The 16148-nt window shown below is 41.5% G+C and overlaps 1 protein-coding gene across 3 annotated transcripts; it reads left to right on the forward strand.

The window, feature by feature from the left end:
- Nucleotides 1-376: 376 nt before the first annotated feature.
- caprin2 (caprin family member 2) lies at nucleotides 377-14400 on the forward strand. Of its 3 annotated transcripts, none has more exons than XM_072377839.1 (21): nucleotides 377-430; nucleotides 1135-1394; nucleotides 1482-1544; nucleotides 1630-1716; nucleotides 2107-2345; nucleotides 3040-3122; nucleotides 6057-6167; nucleotides 6441-6475; nucleotides 6592-6819; nucleotides 8118-8159; nucleotides 8238-8366; nucleotides 9044-9128; nucleotides 9881-9930; nucleotides 10077-10184; nucleotides 10271-10369; nucleotides 10452-10589; nucleotides 10684-10828; nucleotides 10971-11144; nucleotides 11334-11395; nucleotides 12263-12314; nucleotides 13132-14400. In XM_072377839.1, the coding sequence occupies exons 2-21, from the start codon at nucleotides 1152-1154 to the stop codon at nucleotides 13701-13703; spliced, it is 2745 nt and encodes a 914-aa protein (XP_072233940.1). In that variant the 5' UTR covers nucleotides 377-430; nucleotides 1135-1151; the 3' UTR covers nucleotides 13704-14400. The 3 variants fall into 3 exon arrangements, with proteins under 3 accessions (XP_072233940.1, XP_072233942.1, XP_072233941.1); XM_072377841.1 differs by having other exon boundaries at nucleotides 10971-11084; XM_072377840.1 differs by lacking the exon at nucleotides 377-430 and adding an exon at nucleotides 453-566.
- Nucleotides 14401-16148: the final 1748 nt, after the last annotated feature.

Below are 16148 nucleotides of genomic sequence, written 5' to 3' on the forward strand. Positions count from 1 at the left end.
AAAACACGTGGTTGTAAATTGCAATTTAATATTGCAGTAAACAGTGCCAACAGAGGCTGAATACAACGAAGATTTTAAAGCATTAAAGGTTTATTTCAAGAAGGTGGATTCTATAGAAATACATCAACATAAAAATAAAAAAACTACCGTGCAAATATTTCTATTGCAGGGTGATTAAAATTGTTCACACTGTAATTACTTAACGACTTCATGTGCGACACTGAATTAATGTCAGCTTTTCCTTCTGTCAGGTACGGATGCTGCGTAACAAGAAAAGTATGGAGATATGTCAGATATTGTAGTTTTCAGGTGTAAGAGAAACATGTGAACCGGTGATGTTTTGGGGATCCGGTGTGAGCGCTGACGGACTCCGAACCGGATGTGGTCTGGGTGGGTTCTGTGGCTTGTGCAGCGCGCAGAGTATATAAAGGTATGAACTGACACGCCGTCACCTCTGCGAGTTAAAGATCGCGGTTGGAGCGGGTGGGGGTCGTCGGTTACTGGGATTTCGGTTGTCCAGCCTCTCTGTCCGTGAGGATTTAAAGAGCACGAACCACAGACATTAGGTGAATATTCTGGAGTCCCCCCGCCCCCCTTCCCTGATAAATTAAATTCGATAAAGGCAAAGTTTGGCTTCCACCGTCAGGAGAGCGCGCCCGGTGCTTTAAAATGACTCCATCAGAGTTTAGGTTGATTGTGAAGCGGCTGCATTATATCTGCTCTTGATGAAAGCATTCTTAATGTCGGGGGAGCGAAAAAAAAAAGAATCTACAGTGACGCTCATTTTACATTGCTGCATTTTCCAGCTGTGGGGATAAATGTGACTTTGATGTTTCTTAAGTAAACCGGATAATTTAAGGTCGAGGGAGCCTCTCAGGAACCTCTGTAAATCGTGGTGCGTATGTGTGTGCGTTCCGGAGTTTGTGGTTTGTTTGTTAGTTGTTTTTTGCCTACTGCTTTGGCGATTTATCCAGAGAGAGCACGTTGTCTCGTGGCCTCCATGAATGCTTTGTCACGGTCTTGGCAGCTGACCAAACTGGGCCGAGTCCGCCTCTGTTCGGCACCAGCAGCATCTCTGTTGCAGTTGCGACGCAGCGCGCGGCTCTCGCTTATGTCGCGACTCTCCTTTTGCAGGTGGTAGTCCGTTCAGCATGGTGCAGCTGTCTCCCTCCCTGACCCTGGATGTCCCCCTTCCGCCTGACCGCTCAGCAGAGGGTGAGGAAAAACGGGAGGATCCAATGAGGGGTGGTAGTCCGAAGGAGAGCTCGCCGGGGGTGCTGAACTTCCTGCAGCTCAGCCTGGAGATGTCTACTGCCTACTACGGCTATGAAACTTATATCGAAGATGGCCTCATCTGCTTAAAGCACAAAATTCGCAACTTGGAGAAAAAGAAGGTAAGATGTTGACAGTGCAGCTTTATTTTTATTTTTTTAATTTTTTAGGCAAGACTCCTAGATTTTGATCTCCTTGAATTCCCACAGTTGAAGCTGAGGGACTACAAGAAGCGGCTGGACCAGGGTGAGGCGCTAAACAAAGATCAGAAGGTGAGAACAAGTGCCCTCCCACAAAAAAACGACCTCACAAGCTAAGTTTCATGTGTTCACAGCTTTTGCTTGGGTTTTGTATTAGGCAGCTGCAGAAAAGTATGAAGAAGTGCTCCACAACCTGGAATTTGCACGGGAACTGCACAAAACCTTGGACGAGTTGACCCAGAATGTAAGTTTTCCACAATCGCAGCTTTTATTTTGGACTCTTTGTGGCTTGGCTACAGCCGGGCCAGCTGGGCTGTGTTTGCCTGGTGTGAATATCTGGGAGCCTCTACTTCACACAGATCCCTTGTTCTTATCATCACTACAGTCCTATAATGGAGTATGTCATCAAAATCAAGTCTTCCCTCTGTGGAAAAAGCTTTCAGAAGTCTATTTGTTTTTCCAAATGGCACGAATAGAAACTATATCCAACACTTTTATTTCCTGCAGTTTAATAAGAGGAAATGTACATTGAACAGACACTACATCCTACATACTGGACCCTTTTTGGCACTGTGAAAAGCAGAGTTTTCTGAATTTTTGACTAAAACGCTTCTGGAAACATCCTGCTTCACAGCTGCTGAAGGCCCAGAAGAAGGTGGTTAAAAAGGAGCAGGTGGCTAAGTTGGAGGCAGAGAGAAAGCGCCTGGCCATGGTGCTCAAAGTCCAACACCTCCTTGCGAGCCTGCAGCAGGAGCACGTACAGAAAGACCTGCTGGGCGGACACAACAAGGCACCCCACATCCCAACCCAACAGCTACGCAGCCTGAGCCAGCTCTCTGCCCTGCTGGGGGTCAAGAGGGATGACAGATTCAGGTGAGGGTCTCTGTTTTTTTTCCCTTTGAAGATGTGCTGCCGGTGTTGACTTGTCCGGAATGGAAAGGACCTCCCAGTTGATCTCTGGAGATTTGATGGGGTTGTTGACGGTGACTCAGCAGTTCCGTTAAATTGTGCAGAGACTGCTGGGCAGTCTTTGACTCTAACCTTTCAGTCAACGCCCACAAATGCTCATCAATGAATGAGTAAATCTGATGCTATGATCAAAACTGAAAGAAAGATGAGGCTAACCATGTTTGATTCCTGGCCAATTGTAGAACATTTGCACTGCATTGACGCGTCATTGCTGTTCGAAGTACATGGTGGTGTGTTTTTCAGCATGTATTAAGACCTTTGCTTGATTTCCTTCATTTAGCTTTTCTGGATATTTTGGGGGTTTTAACCTTTTAAACATGGTGTGAAAATTCTTTCCACTGAGCCCATAACTAGTGTCACTAAAAATTCATTTATTTATTTGTTTATATATTTTCCAAATTGTGTAAATTGAGAGAAGGATGACCAAATGACATCTAGCTCCTCCTCTCCCTGTCATCCAGGGGAAAATGTATCCTATAAATTACAGGGATGTTTTACTCATGTTTTTACATTTTGAGGCTAATGTTATAGAATAGTCCAGAATGGCAGAAACCAAATCCAGGGCTCCTTTTTGACATCTCTGTCCTATGTCATGTAGTTTAGAGGAGCAGATGGAGCAGGCTGCATTGGTCTACATGGACCTTCTGGACGGAAATGACAAACCAGTGGCTGGATCCACATGTAAGGGGATTTATTTACTTTTTAAAAATGTTTCTAATTCTATAAAATCAAATGTGATCTGTGTGTGTATATTTTTTATTAGCTTAACTATTAATCACCTGCATACTAGTATGTGGCCTATCAATGAAAAATGAGTTTTTATTATTATTTTAAGCCAGGCTGACTCGGAACACAGGATATATTTAAGTAGACTAGGGGTTTCAAATATACATTTCATGTAAAACTGTGAAATGTTCAGGATCAAATGGCACTCAGCAATCCGCTACATGCAAACTTGTCTTGTGCATTCATACAGGAGATTGTTTTTGTCGTATTTCATACCTGGTATTTCCTCTATAGAACACATTAAATTCTACAGTTGTCTGTGTACATGCAGGGCTCATTAACTTTACGGCACAGGAGATGGACTTAATGTTGCAGTTTGACAGTGTTGCTTTGCACTTGGTCTCCTTTATTGGAGCTTCAGATCAGGGGCCGTTTGTGTAAAAGACCGTACAGCGTTCATATGGACAGAGAATGTAGTCATCAAATCCCAAATATACACTACTGTAAAGTAAGTACGTACTTCAGCTGCAAAAAAACAAACTTCAGCCTAGTTGGACATTGATGTGCATGTAAAGAAAAGGATGATGGTCCACAGTGTGGCTTCCATATATTGACATGTTATTTTTTATAAACTTACTTTACAGTCTCAGAAAAACTGTATGTAACCTTTTGTAGGTGATCTTCCTTTGTACCCAAGGCTCTTCACTTCCTTACATTTTAGGAGAGATTGGAGAGGCCTGTTGAAAAGATGTGATGCAAGGCACCCATGCATTCAAAGGTCCTCAAACTGCTAAATGGGGCAAAGTTGTAGGTTGCGTTGAAGACTTTATGAGATGGGGATTTAGTATTTCTTGAACTTCTAGACAACTTAGGAGTTGATTTTTAAAAATATACAGTGTTTTTTAGTCATTTCAGTTTGCTATAGCATCAATTCATAGCTGGTCATGTCAAGGCACTTTAACTGGACCGTAATGAACCAATTTACTTTCCCCTTTTAAAGTCCTGTTTTAATCCAATTAATTATAATTTGATCAAATCTGATTCATGAGAAGTGTCCAATTTGTCAGTGCCCAGAAGAAAACAAAGATGCTAGTGTTTGTTCCAGTTATCTACATGAAAACCTCAAACATCCAAAAGTCAAAGTAGCTGCAAAATATCAAGGAAACCTCAGGAGATTGGATCCCTCGTCAGAAGGTGAACCACTTCCTTCTCTCCTACAAAAGTTTCAAAGAATAATTTTGTACCACACTTAAGATTTTAATCTGACTCAATACGGTGCATGTCTTACAGGGTCCTGCAGTGCATTCTGACAGTTCTGACGCCATTTAACGCTTTTTACATTTGTCAGGCCCATTTTGTCAGCCAGACTAACTTTTCTCTACACCAAGACACCAAACTGTTGCATTTGTAAATCTGATCCTCATGAGTTTATGGTCTTGATCTGTCGTTTGGGAGGGGTTTTTCTTGTAAAACCAATTATAAAGCTGGATATCCTTTAGTCATGTGACAATGAAAAGGCAACTTCATCTTAAAGCCTCAGCTTGTGTTATAGTACAGTTGCTGTTAACTACACGTGTTTATCATGACTGCCTCCTGTATTCTGTTTGATTGGTGTGTCAGTTGTGCATGCCCTCAGAAATGAACATTGGCCGCTTTTCCCAGATTCGCTAAGAGCTTCTTAGTAGTGCTAACTTAGACCGCTCCTAAGAAGCTCTTAGCGCTAAGAGCTTCTTAGCAAATCTGGGAAATGTGGCCATTATGTGTTCGCTAGCTGCGACATGTTGATGACGTAAGCTTCTGATCTTTCAAAGTTTATCAATTTCTCGCACCACGTTTGGTTTAGGGGCCTCTCATACCATCTAGGACGCTGCGGTGGTTGCTTGTTTTGTCGCGTTCTTAAGCTCAACAAAATGGTATCCTCTTCTATTCAATGCTTGTTTACCTTTTTTTTATTTTTATTTTTATTTAATTTCATTACCACTTTGCTCACAGAGTGCATTTCAGTTTGTGGTCTCAAAACCTCCTCAAAGATGGTCTTCAGTTTCCTAAGACCACTTCTTCAAGGTCTATACAGTCGCACGTTACCGCATAAGAATGGATGTGTCGTTGAAGGGGAGGAGAATCGGATTGATTTTCCTAATGGAGGACAGGCAGAGGAGCAGTGTTCATCTTTTTACATTGAACATAGACATAGAATAAACCAAAGTTTGTCAACTGCTCCACCAGAGAAGGAAAAAAAAGTTGAAAGATTGGAAAAGTAGCTAAGAAGGAGACTTTGTTGAAATCACCATGAAGGTGTTGAGATATTTGTAGCCAGACAAAGACCGATGATATGATATGAATGTAAACTCACAGCTAGCAGTTCAGTATCCCAGGTACAGATCCTCTCCTTCAGTCACTTGTCCAGGATGACACCATCTGTTGTTAAGCACTGCCTTACCTCTACCTTCACTTTTGTAGCTGCTCCTGATGTCTCTCTGCCTGTATTGCCTTAAAGCTTAAAGAGGGGCGTTGAAGTCTGGTATATGCTCCTGCAACCCGTGGAATTCTTGATACTGTATTCTTTTTGTTTCCTCCTGAGAATTCCTAGCTCTTCCATTTTATTTTCCAGTGACGTGAGATTAGTCATCAGTATTAGGGGAACTTAATAATTTCCTCCACCTGGTTATTGTTTGTCATATTGCAACAGTTACTGGTGTCAAGAAGACCAGCTTTTTATTGAATTAAAGTAATGAATAAATAAAGGGTTCCATTATTTTGTGTAGGCTCAGTGTCAAATATACGCCATTTTTGCTTACCTCACTTCTATTTGTACTTGCAGGAATGGTTTGCTAAATGTAGCAGGACAAAGCACAACCTGTTTCTTTTTGTTCACCCCCCCCCTTCCAGATAAAGTGTTGAAAGACGAGCTCATCAGACTGTTGAACTACAGCTACTTCAGCAATCTTCCACCTCCAGCCAACAAGACTCCAGAAGTGTTGCGGAGCTCAAGCCACAGCAGTAAGACTGCAGTTGCATAATCAACATTTTTGCCAGAAATTTGATTTTAGATGTTAAGGTGAGGTGAAATGCATTAAAAGTTCCGATGTTTTCATCTGGAATGTTGGATTTTTAAAAGTGCACTGAAATAAGCAGGAAATAGTCTCCTGCAAAGCTGCTTTAATGGTGAAATCGAAGTTGTAAATGCACACAATCAATGGGAGTTTAATTTATTTATAAAATGAATTTTAAACTGATTTGGGTTTTTTTCCTTTTTTCTTGGGCTCCTTTCAGCCATGTTAAAGTTGAAACAAGGAGTTTCCAAGGAGGTAAGACCACTGGGATATTTAAAAAGAAGAGGAAAAAAAAAACAACTTTATTTTTAAACTATAGTTTATTTCGTAAGTGAACATCTTTCAAAGTCCGCTAGACTGTTGGTCATTAGTTTTTCAGCAGACTGTACCTGACTGACATGGAGACTCCTTCCACTCAAAACTGGAAGGAAGATTTCCAGGCCTTGAGGGAACGGGAGCCACCTGATAGCTGGGATGTAGAATTCCCAGATGAACCCTTATCAGCACAAACAGTCCCCAAACCATGGAGAGGAGCTGCTACTTTCATCCCTAAAGTGGTTCCAGCTTCCTCCAAGAAGCGACCTGCTGACTACAAACAGGTAAACCATCTTGAAAGCAGGTAAACAATAAATTATATTTCAGTGTTAATAATCCAAGTTTATCAATCACATCCTGCCAGTTCCCAACAGCCAGGTACAACAATGCTGCATTTCTCCCCATTAGGCATGGGCTGGTATGAAATTCTGATGGTATTATTTTGGGAAAAGTGTGCCCATATTGCATTAAAAGTTCTAAGGTGTTGCTTTGACTATAGCGGGGGATGGCAGATACAGTGAAGATACCAAGACAATGCCACAAGATGAAGAGGGGATAAAGGGTTTGAGGAAGACACGGGACAAGAATAAAGATCAGATTGGATTTTACTGCTGGTGAAAGCTGAGAAAAGACAGGATGACAGATGTATGAAGAGTTGGCTTCATTGATGCGGTCAATAAGTAGTAACTGATTAGCTCTGTTGTGCTTGCTTTGCTTGGCTGTGTTGAAGTTGCTGACATGTAGGTTTAAATCCATGAAAAGGATATTATGATAATTTCTTCCTCTGCTCTATGTAGGCTGTAATTCAGAGACGATTGAAGCTGGGATTTATTCCTGTAATAAAACTAATGAAACGTGTTTATATACTTCAAACATTTACTTAAGTGCTCTGTATCGTGATTAACAGGAAATGCACAGCATTCCAACAGCAGTATGCTCACTCCAGTTATGATTATTGACCGTTGTAATGCAAGTTATAACCTTATCGTTATCATCTTTTCAGACATCAAGTATGTATTGATTTCACAAATACGCCACCTTCAAATCTGCCTGTAATGCATGACAACTACATCCCTTGTATAGCAGTGCATGTGAAGGGCTAAGACAGTTTGTTTTTACGACAATGATATTGCATCCCCCATCTGTAGGAGTCAAAGAGCAGAAAAATTGCCAAATTCGCTTGTGACACTTTAAATGATCGTAAACCTGTAGCTCAGCAAGTATTTGGAGGTGTGTTCACTTTTCTTAATGTTGAAGCTATGATTTGATTCTGTTATTCAAATTTTTTTCTTGATTTACACATATGGAGAGCTCAAGTGAGAGGGCCTGCAGCTTGGAAAAAATCAACAAACTCTAATTGTAATTTGGCAACACGGTACACGAACCAGTTTAAAGGTAATGAGACAGTTGACACCTGTGTGCACGTAGGAGTCCGACCCAGTCCGGCATTTCTTATGTTGTTAGCTCGGATTTATTGATAGACTGAAGAATAACTCACTTGAACTGGAAGTCCATGTATACTCAATCTGTTTATTTTATTAATTAAATCTAAAAGTCACTTGATACTTGATGTTCTCTCCAGAGAAAAGAGAAGAAGGCCAAAGAGGAACAAAATACCAAGTCGGTGAGTGCAGAATGGGGAGATTATGGCAGAATTGTCTGTTCACCTTCAACCAAACTTTCCTCTTGCGGTGCCTTTCAGGTAGTTCAGATGGATATACCTGTGGAGGTTTTCAACTCCTTGTCCACCATACCCAAAGACCCAACACTGAGGAAGCAGCACCTCGAAGACCTCATGACTAAGATCCATGGCTCCTTCAGTTTTATGCAGGTGGTCTTAAGCGGTTTGCAAATCATTAAGAAGGGATGCACAGATCTCTTGGCTGGTGACTGGAATTTATTATAATTTATGTCTTAACCTGTTAAAGTAAACTTATTGTTGGGCTCTTGGACACCAAACTTACTTACTGAATCAGGGGCAACAAGACGACTCCTTCCTTCTTGTGCACTAACTGGCTACACTGAGCGACCAATCGGTGTGATCTGTTAGCTGGAAGATGATTTTGGCATGGTCTCAAAATGCCAATGGGTCCAAAATACTGTACAAATGCTTTAGAGGTGTCTACCTGCCAGTTTTCAGTTGGCGTGTAAGGTCCAGTACACACAAACATCTAGCTGTACGTGCACACAGGTTTTAAGAGTGAACATGACGACTTGGAGACTCTGAAACTCTTGTATGTCATCAATAGAACTTTTTGAACCCATCTGCCAGACAGCTGGCGTTTATATATACTTACACTTAGTCTGATGGTAGTTACTGAACACATCTGTAGTTCTACAAAGGGCACTAAACCAACTATAACTAGCAATGGAAAGAAAAATTTTCAGCTTGTATTTGGATTTATTAAAAAAAAAAAAAACACTGTGCTAGGAAAGGAAAATGTAATTTATTGTTGGTATATTATAGTTTGTATTTAAGGTTTTAAAAGGAACACTTGTTCTGTTCAGGACTCTCTCTTGGATGGCGAGAGCTCTGCCACCAATGGTCATCCCAGACTGAAGAGACGGCCGTCTGGAGCTCCCTCTCCTCTGGGTAACGAATCAACAATCGCTTAATTTGGCAAAATCATTCCAACTGATGGCCCATATGCTTACGTTTTCCAGGGATCTAAATCGTATTGCATGGTCCTTGAGGGGTGGATGAAGTATCTTTTATCATGAAATAGTTGGTTCTTTCAGTTCTGTAGCTGTAATGCAACAAGAGACAAACACTGCAAGCATTGCAACTTTTTGGATGCCAACTGCACGTGTATCAAAAAATTAAACAGTCCTGCCGATGGTACAATACACCACATTAATGACCCTGCTTCTTATAGGGCAGCAAACGTGAGCTGAGAGGATGTTTACATTTTTTATGTTTTTTTAATAAATATGCATAAGCATAAATATGGACATTTGAATTTGAATAGTCACATTCAGTCTTCTATGGACTAACAGTGACATCATTAATGCCCTAAATGGTGTCAAAGTTCCTTCTACAGACACTGGTTACTTGGTTTTGTCATACTGGGTTTGGAACATGCTGTGGTTTTGGCATCTGAGGAGACAACAGTGTAATTTACCTTGAGGTGGCTTTTTTGCAGTTACCTGGCTCATACATCTTGAACTTAATCTGCAGCTAAGCTAATAACAGAAGACGCCTCCAGTTGGTAATGGGCATTCTCGGTAGTCACTTGTATGGAACTTTGACTTGTTCTCTAGAAATAGTTTGGGCTTTCAGTTTCATTAAAATAAAGACTTTTTTTCTTTATTAACTAATCTTTTGTTTTCCTTCCAATGAACCAGTTGAGGATGGGTTGAGAAGTCCATCTGATGTCCTACCAAAAACAATGCATGTAAGCTGTCATTCTGTTGTTTTTAACGGGCATGACTGTGACGCGTCTGTAGGTCATTCCTTCTATGCACGTGTGCTCCATCTTATTAGATTTAATTATGTTTAAACTAAAAATCAATGGACTAAACCCCTCCCCTCCATATTCAGTCTACCCCGCTTCCTGCCAGGCTTTTGGAGCGTAAAGTCAGTTTGACCAGTGGAGATCAGTGTCTGGAGTCAAGTGACCTGGACCTCTCCTCAAAGGACCTACCTCATGTAAGAAGCAGTGACTCACTATCTGATGCATTATAACTTTAGGTCATGTAATTCTTAGTGATCTTAAAGTTGTCTTGTCTCTGTAGGAGCCCCTCCAGTTGGCTGATAGGAAGCTGTTTTCCTCACCACCACTGTACCGCAGAGACTCAGCCATCACTTGTGTAGAAGAGAAGAGCTCTCCATGTGTAAATGGATTTCTTCGTCAAGTCAACAGAGAAAATGTTTTTATTTTTACAACTGAATTCTAACACACTGAACGTTCTCCAGACGCCAGTAACTGATTCAGGGAAGCAGTCCCCCTGTAATGGGGTGCGGTCTTGTACCTCGACACCACCCCCAGAGGCTTTCTCCACACCGCCTACCAGAAGAGGTCTCGCCTCTGCCCAGCTTCAGAACATTCAGTCAGTAAGTTTTACCCGGACTATCAAATCTAGGGGTCATTTGAATGGTACATATGTTTCCACAACCTTCTATAGTGTCAGTATTCTACTTTCTATAGGTGTTCAAGGTGGGTACAACTTTACCCCCAAATGGGGAACTGCAGTACAAATCAAATGCTGCCGTTTTCTCTGAGCCAAGGTACAATACAGCCAGTACTCAAACGCCGCCAGAGTTTGCTCCTGCTTCAGAAGAGCCTCAGCTGGGTATGTTGAGTTGGTGTACCGTGACCATGCAGCCCATGAGGGTGAAGTTAATGGTCTTTCTCTCTCAATTCTTTTTTAAAATGTTGTTTTTAGTTAATTAATTTGTTTGTTCTTTAATATATTGGCTGTATGATCCCTTTAGTGTACCAGTCAGATTACGCAGTGACCAATGGTGGACAGAGCTTCCTGTCCCCTGTTCAGTCAGGTGGGGGTGCGGGTCGACCCAGCCAGTCGTACTACAGAGGATCAGTGAGAGGTATGGCACGTGGTGGCAAGGGACTGGCACAAACCTTTCGCTCTTCTGGTTGGCACAGAGGTATCTATCCTGACCTTCTAATTTTCTCCCCCCCCACTTCTTCTGGCTTCTCACAACTTCTACATTTCCACCATCTTTTTGCTACGTATCTATTCAGGATGTGGGGTGGGATAGCATTGCATCTCTACAAAAGCTGTGCCTGAAACAAATCTTTCTGAAGTTTACCTGAAAGTGATTTCCTCTCCCCAGGAGGGTCCTACATCCCCCAGGCACACCTCAGGGACTCTGGTCCTCTCTTTTATGCGCCTAGAGTGAGTCATTCCCGTTCAATTTCTGTTTAATCTTCCAAGCACAGCTCAAATACTAGAAAAATGGTGACACTTGACAAAATGCTATTGTCAGCCAGTGAGACTTTAGGGCAGTTTAAATTGTTCTTTTTCTCCTTCACTAGAATGGCAGCACTATATAAAATTCCACGTTTCTGCCAATTAACCCAGACCCAGTAGTATAATTTAGTTTAATTCAAATTCAAACTTCATTTAAACTCTCTCACTAGAGGTATACTACATGTTCATGTGGTTTAGAATGCTCTTAAAGAAACATTTTTTTACTGTTTAATTGCGTAGAACTCAGTCGTGTGTTATGTTATATGGAATGTGGCCACTGGACATAAACAATGTTACAGTCCTTATTGCAATTGGACCCACCAACAAATGTCATTAGATCTCTGGGTCCTCAGAGGGGGGAACTAATGTGAATCCAGCTCCAAATTCTAAAACTAGAACAGTTGGATCAGTATATAGTCTCTTTGCACTTACTTAACTGTTCAGATATCAATTTTTGCATCATCATCATGCTGTAGTAAAGTGATTCATTGTTCTCCAATGTTGGTTCAAATGTCGGCGAAACATGGCAACTCAAAGTACAGAGATGCTTTCAAATTACAAAATGTGAGGGATATTCTCTGTCCTTTTCTATTAAATTATCTTCAGTTTTACTTTTTTAAATTAGATAATACTTTGGATAATCTGGCCAATCTGTTGAAACCTGTTGTGTGATTTAAATTGAGTTATAATATAAAAAATGAATCGGGCTTTGCTTCTTACATGCAACAGATGATGTTAAATGGTGCTTTTACATCTTTGTCTGTGTTTTTATAGTGTGTGTTCTGTTCTCAGGAGACGGGATACCATCAGATCTACAGACGAGCAGGGAGACATAACTCTAGTGGTGAGAACATGCAAATCTTTGCTGCTGAAGCTCCTTAAAAGCAGCATTACAGAAGTCGTAGTGACCTTTTTGGCTTAGCCTGCTAAAGCAAGTTGATGGGAGAACTGAACATAATCCAGGAGATGACAGTTTATTGATGTTTTCAGTCTCCTAAAACTGACTTCAGCCACTACTGCTGCATGAATTTCAGCTGAGAATTCCAATGAGTGGAAAACTAATCTGGAAACTATTCCTCTGAATTTGGTTTTAAAAAGTGTAAGAGTAAGGTGGACCTCTACAAATGACTCTTTTAAATGCTGCTTACTGAAGCCTGATGCAGGACCTTTCTTTCTTTGAGCTTGTGAGATATGCCTGTAACAGTTATCAGCTGATCCTCTGGGTGCAAAAGTAGGACACAACAATCCCAAAACAGTAAAATTCACAGGAAATTCATGGGAGGTCATTAGGCTTGTAGGCAACTGCAACCTTTTTTCTGAAATAGTATTACACACACAAGTAGCAAAGATGGTACCAGACCATAACTGGTTCCTGGGTGTTCCACCTGGCACTTCAGAAGGAGCTCATATGTAGTTGCACTACATCCATTGGTTTAAACGATTCAAGGTGGTGATCTTACTTAAATTCAGGAAATTAAACCAATCTGAATTTTGGGGTATACATTCTTCATCTTTGGCCACTGTTTCAATGAGCATCAAATATTTGCTGTTTCAGTCATATAGAAGAATTCAGTAATATCCATAGAAGGAGCTTTTAGATCTATGCATTTGCTTTGTGTAGTTCTTGCACAGCCCTAACTGTTCTCTTTGCTCTGCTGCAGCCTGGAGTGACTCTTCCCAGGTGAGCAGTCCAGACCGGGATGGTGCGTTTACACTTGTGGATTCGGGTCATGGCGATTCCATGTCCGTATCCACATTGGAGGTCCCACTCACTCCCCACAGCCACCACCCCACCGCCTTGCTTCCCATGCAGCTCTACCCTCTCGCTCAGCCACTTCGAGTTGCCTTCACTGCTTCTCGCACCGCCAACTTTGCCCCAGGCAACCTTGACCAGCCCATTGTCTTTGACCAGCTGCATAGTAACCTGGGGGAAATGTATGACACCCACATCGGCCGGTTCACCTGTCCTGCAAATGGAACCTATGTCTTCATCTTTCACATCTTAAAGCTCGCCATTAATGTTCCTCTCTATGTTAACCTCATGCGCAACGAGGAGGTGATGGTGTCAGCTTATGCCAACGATGGAGCTCCAGATCATGAGACTGCCAGCAACCATGCCATCCTGCCTCTCTTCCAAGGGGACCAGGTTTGGCTCAGGCTGCATCGTGGCGCCATCTATGGCAGCACTTGGAAGTACAGCACCTTTTCTGGCTTCCTGCTCTACCAGGAGTGAGCTGCTGATAGCTAAACATCCCTCGGTTTCTACATGTACTGTTTGCTTTGCCTTTCATGGGAACAAAACTGACATTTCATGTTGTAGCAGGTGTTATACCGGTGCCCTTTTCACCATAAAGCCCATTCATAATGTAACAGGTCTGTGGCCAAAAGGTATTATCCACCCTCAAAGGCATTATTTAAATTTACAGCGGATGTGAGGGTTATGTCTACTTGACCAAAAATTTGACTTACTTGATTCCTGTTCATCAGTTAACAATGGTGATGCTCCTTGTGACTGATGCTCATACAACTGGAACTTGAACTCGCTGCTGTTGGTCATTCTGTAGCACATCACTGGACAGCCTTTAAGTCACATGTTGCAGTGATGACTCTTATGCAATGTTATGAATTTGTGCCTTTTTTTGTTTTGTTTTCTGAATGGCTTTTGGATGATTGACCTGATAAGAAGTTAATAAGCTGAATGAATGGCTTGCTTATCAGGGGGATTATAACCGACTTAACTAGCAGTACTCTGCTTGATGCTGGTCCTCGACGCATTCAGTCTCTCTGCTGTGTGAATGGGGGGGAAACTAAGGATGGGGGAATATTGTATTCTTGGTGGTGGGTATGGTGTTGTACACTTGAGACCAAACTAAATCACTAATAGGTGAATTTGAGCAATGAAAGTGGTCCCTCGTTGTGCTTAAATAAATGATGAGCAGTGAAGTTTGTTCATTTTGTGTGTGTGTGTGTGTGAGAGAGAACTGGTGTGTGTGTTAGCTCTTAAGCTTATCTACTCTGCATCCACAAGTGGTAGATGTTCGCTTTTTTTTTTTTTTTTTTTTTTTTTTGAAAAGCACATCCTTTTTAGATGAAATGTACCTATTTTCTCATTCATGAGCCTTTAATCCATGTATTCTCTCGCTTTATCTGTTTGATCAGAGAGTTCTTACAATGATTTAAGTTAGGTTTGAAAGGGTGCTTGGGGTCATTTAAGACCTTTGCTATCAGCCAAACAGTTGAGTATTTGGTTACATGTGATAGAACATTACTCTACAAAAAGGTAACGGACTTATTTAATTAGTTAATTGTGAAGTGTACTTATTCTATCGCTTCTTGATTAGATATACCACTTGCTACCAATGACTAGTTGAAGATCTCCAGCACGTTGCGTCACACATTGAAAGACAGACTTCAATGTGTCATCAGAGAACTTATGCAGGTGCCATGTCTCAGAGTTGTACTGAAAATATGAGGTGCACAGAGTGAACTAGAAAGGCTCCAGAACAGTCCCCAGTGGTGCTACCAATTTACTAACCACCACATTAGACAGGGTGCTCCCCAGCCAAACGAACTGAGGCCTGTATGACAGTTGTCAACCCAGAAGATGGGTGATTTGCAAGTTCACTTCCTCAAATTACTTTTTCTTTCAATTGCATGATTATCTACTACTATACTGACAGAAACTGGATAGGGATCACTATCCACAGCACTTTAATTCAATATCATTCAAATATTTATTCCAGCCAAAGTTTGTGATATCCATCATTTCTCGTTTGTGATTACCTTGCTCTGTCTTGACTTTTGGCAAGCAGTCAGTTTTGCCACTCGCCTGAAAACATATGCACTTTACTTTCATTTGGACTTAAAGATGATTATGCTGCTGGTCAGGCAATCTGAGCAAAGAACCGAACAGTTTCACTGTCTTCTGGAACATCGGAGCCAGTGCCTCAAAAAACCTGAACAAATTGATAAAGAAGGCTGGCTTTGTGCTCGGAATGGATGACACTAATTTATATTGCTTTAAAGAAAAAAAACAAAACATGAAACAGCTTCTGAGTGCAGTGGAAATTAAATTTGACAGCTTTGTTGACATGAATAAATCATCACTAAATTATGCCAAAAATAAAAATCGTAATATATTTTAACAAAATAACCTGTATCTTACCTGGATGGCCCGATTCTCAAATAAATTTGAACCTCGAATGAGACATCGCACTCTATAGTCGGTATTTACAAGACTGAAAGGTAGTCTTATAAATAGTAATTTAAAAAAAAAAATCACTTCTCAAACTAATTCCTAAAACCCAACAGACATGGAGCAGAACTGTTTTCTTTCTTCTTCTTTTTTCGGCTTGTTTTTTAGCTACCCATATTGGCTGAGATGGTGCATTGCCATTTTACTCACCTGGTCGCTGAGCACGCTGTGGGACTGAAAGTGTCCTCGCGTGCAGCCGAACTGCGAGCTCGCGGAGGAGAAGCAGTCCTGCTCCGCAAGTTCGCCTTACATGCTCGCGCTGTGACCGCCGTTGCTAGGCAACGTCACGCGCTTTGACGAACCGCGAGTTCTAATATTGACGTAACAAAGGCGCGCAACTGTGACGTAGAGTTCCTTTCCAAAGAATTCTGTGACGTAAAGTCTCATATCAGCTGACTGTTGGTCTGTCCACTACCTACAGAA

Source organism: Leuresthes tenuis, unplaced genomic scaffold (genome assembly GCF_036924035.1).
Source record: "Leuresthes tenuis unplaced genomic scaffold, fLeuTen1.0.hap1 SCAF_23, whole genome shotgun sequence".
NCBI classification, from domain to species: Eukaryota; Metazoa; Chordata; class Actinopteri; order Atheriniformes; family Atherinopsidae; genus Leuresthes; species Leuresthes tenuis.

Bases quoted from the DNA above. Each gene is read 5' to 3' on its own strand.
- caprin2 (XM_072377839.1), top strand. From the start codon at position 1,152: ATGGTGCAGCTGTCTCCCTCCCTGACCCTGGATGTCCCCCTTCCGCCT. The intron at 6,820-8,117 runs GTAAACCATCTT...TGTTCTCTCCAG, and splicing joins GACCTGCTGACTACAAACAG to AGAAAAGAGAAGAAGGCCAA. The intron at 11,145-11,333 runs GTATCTATCCTG...TCCTCTCCCCAG, and splicing joins CTCTTCTGGTTGGCACAGAG to GAGGGTCCTACATCCCCCAG.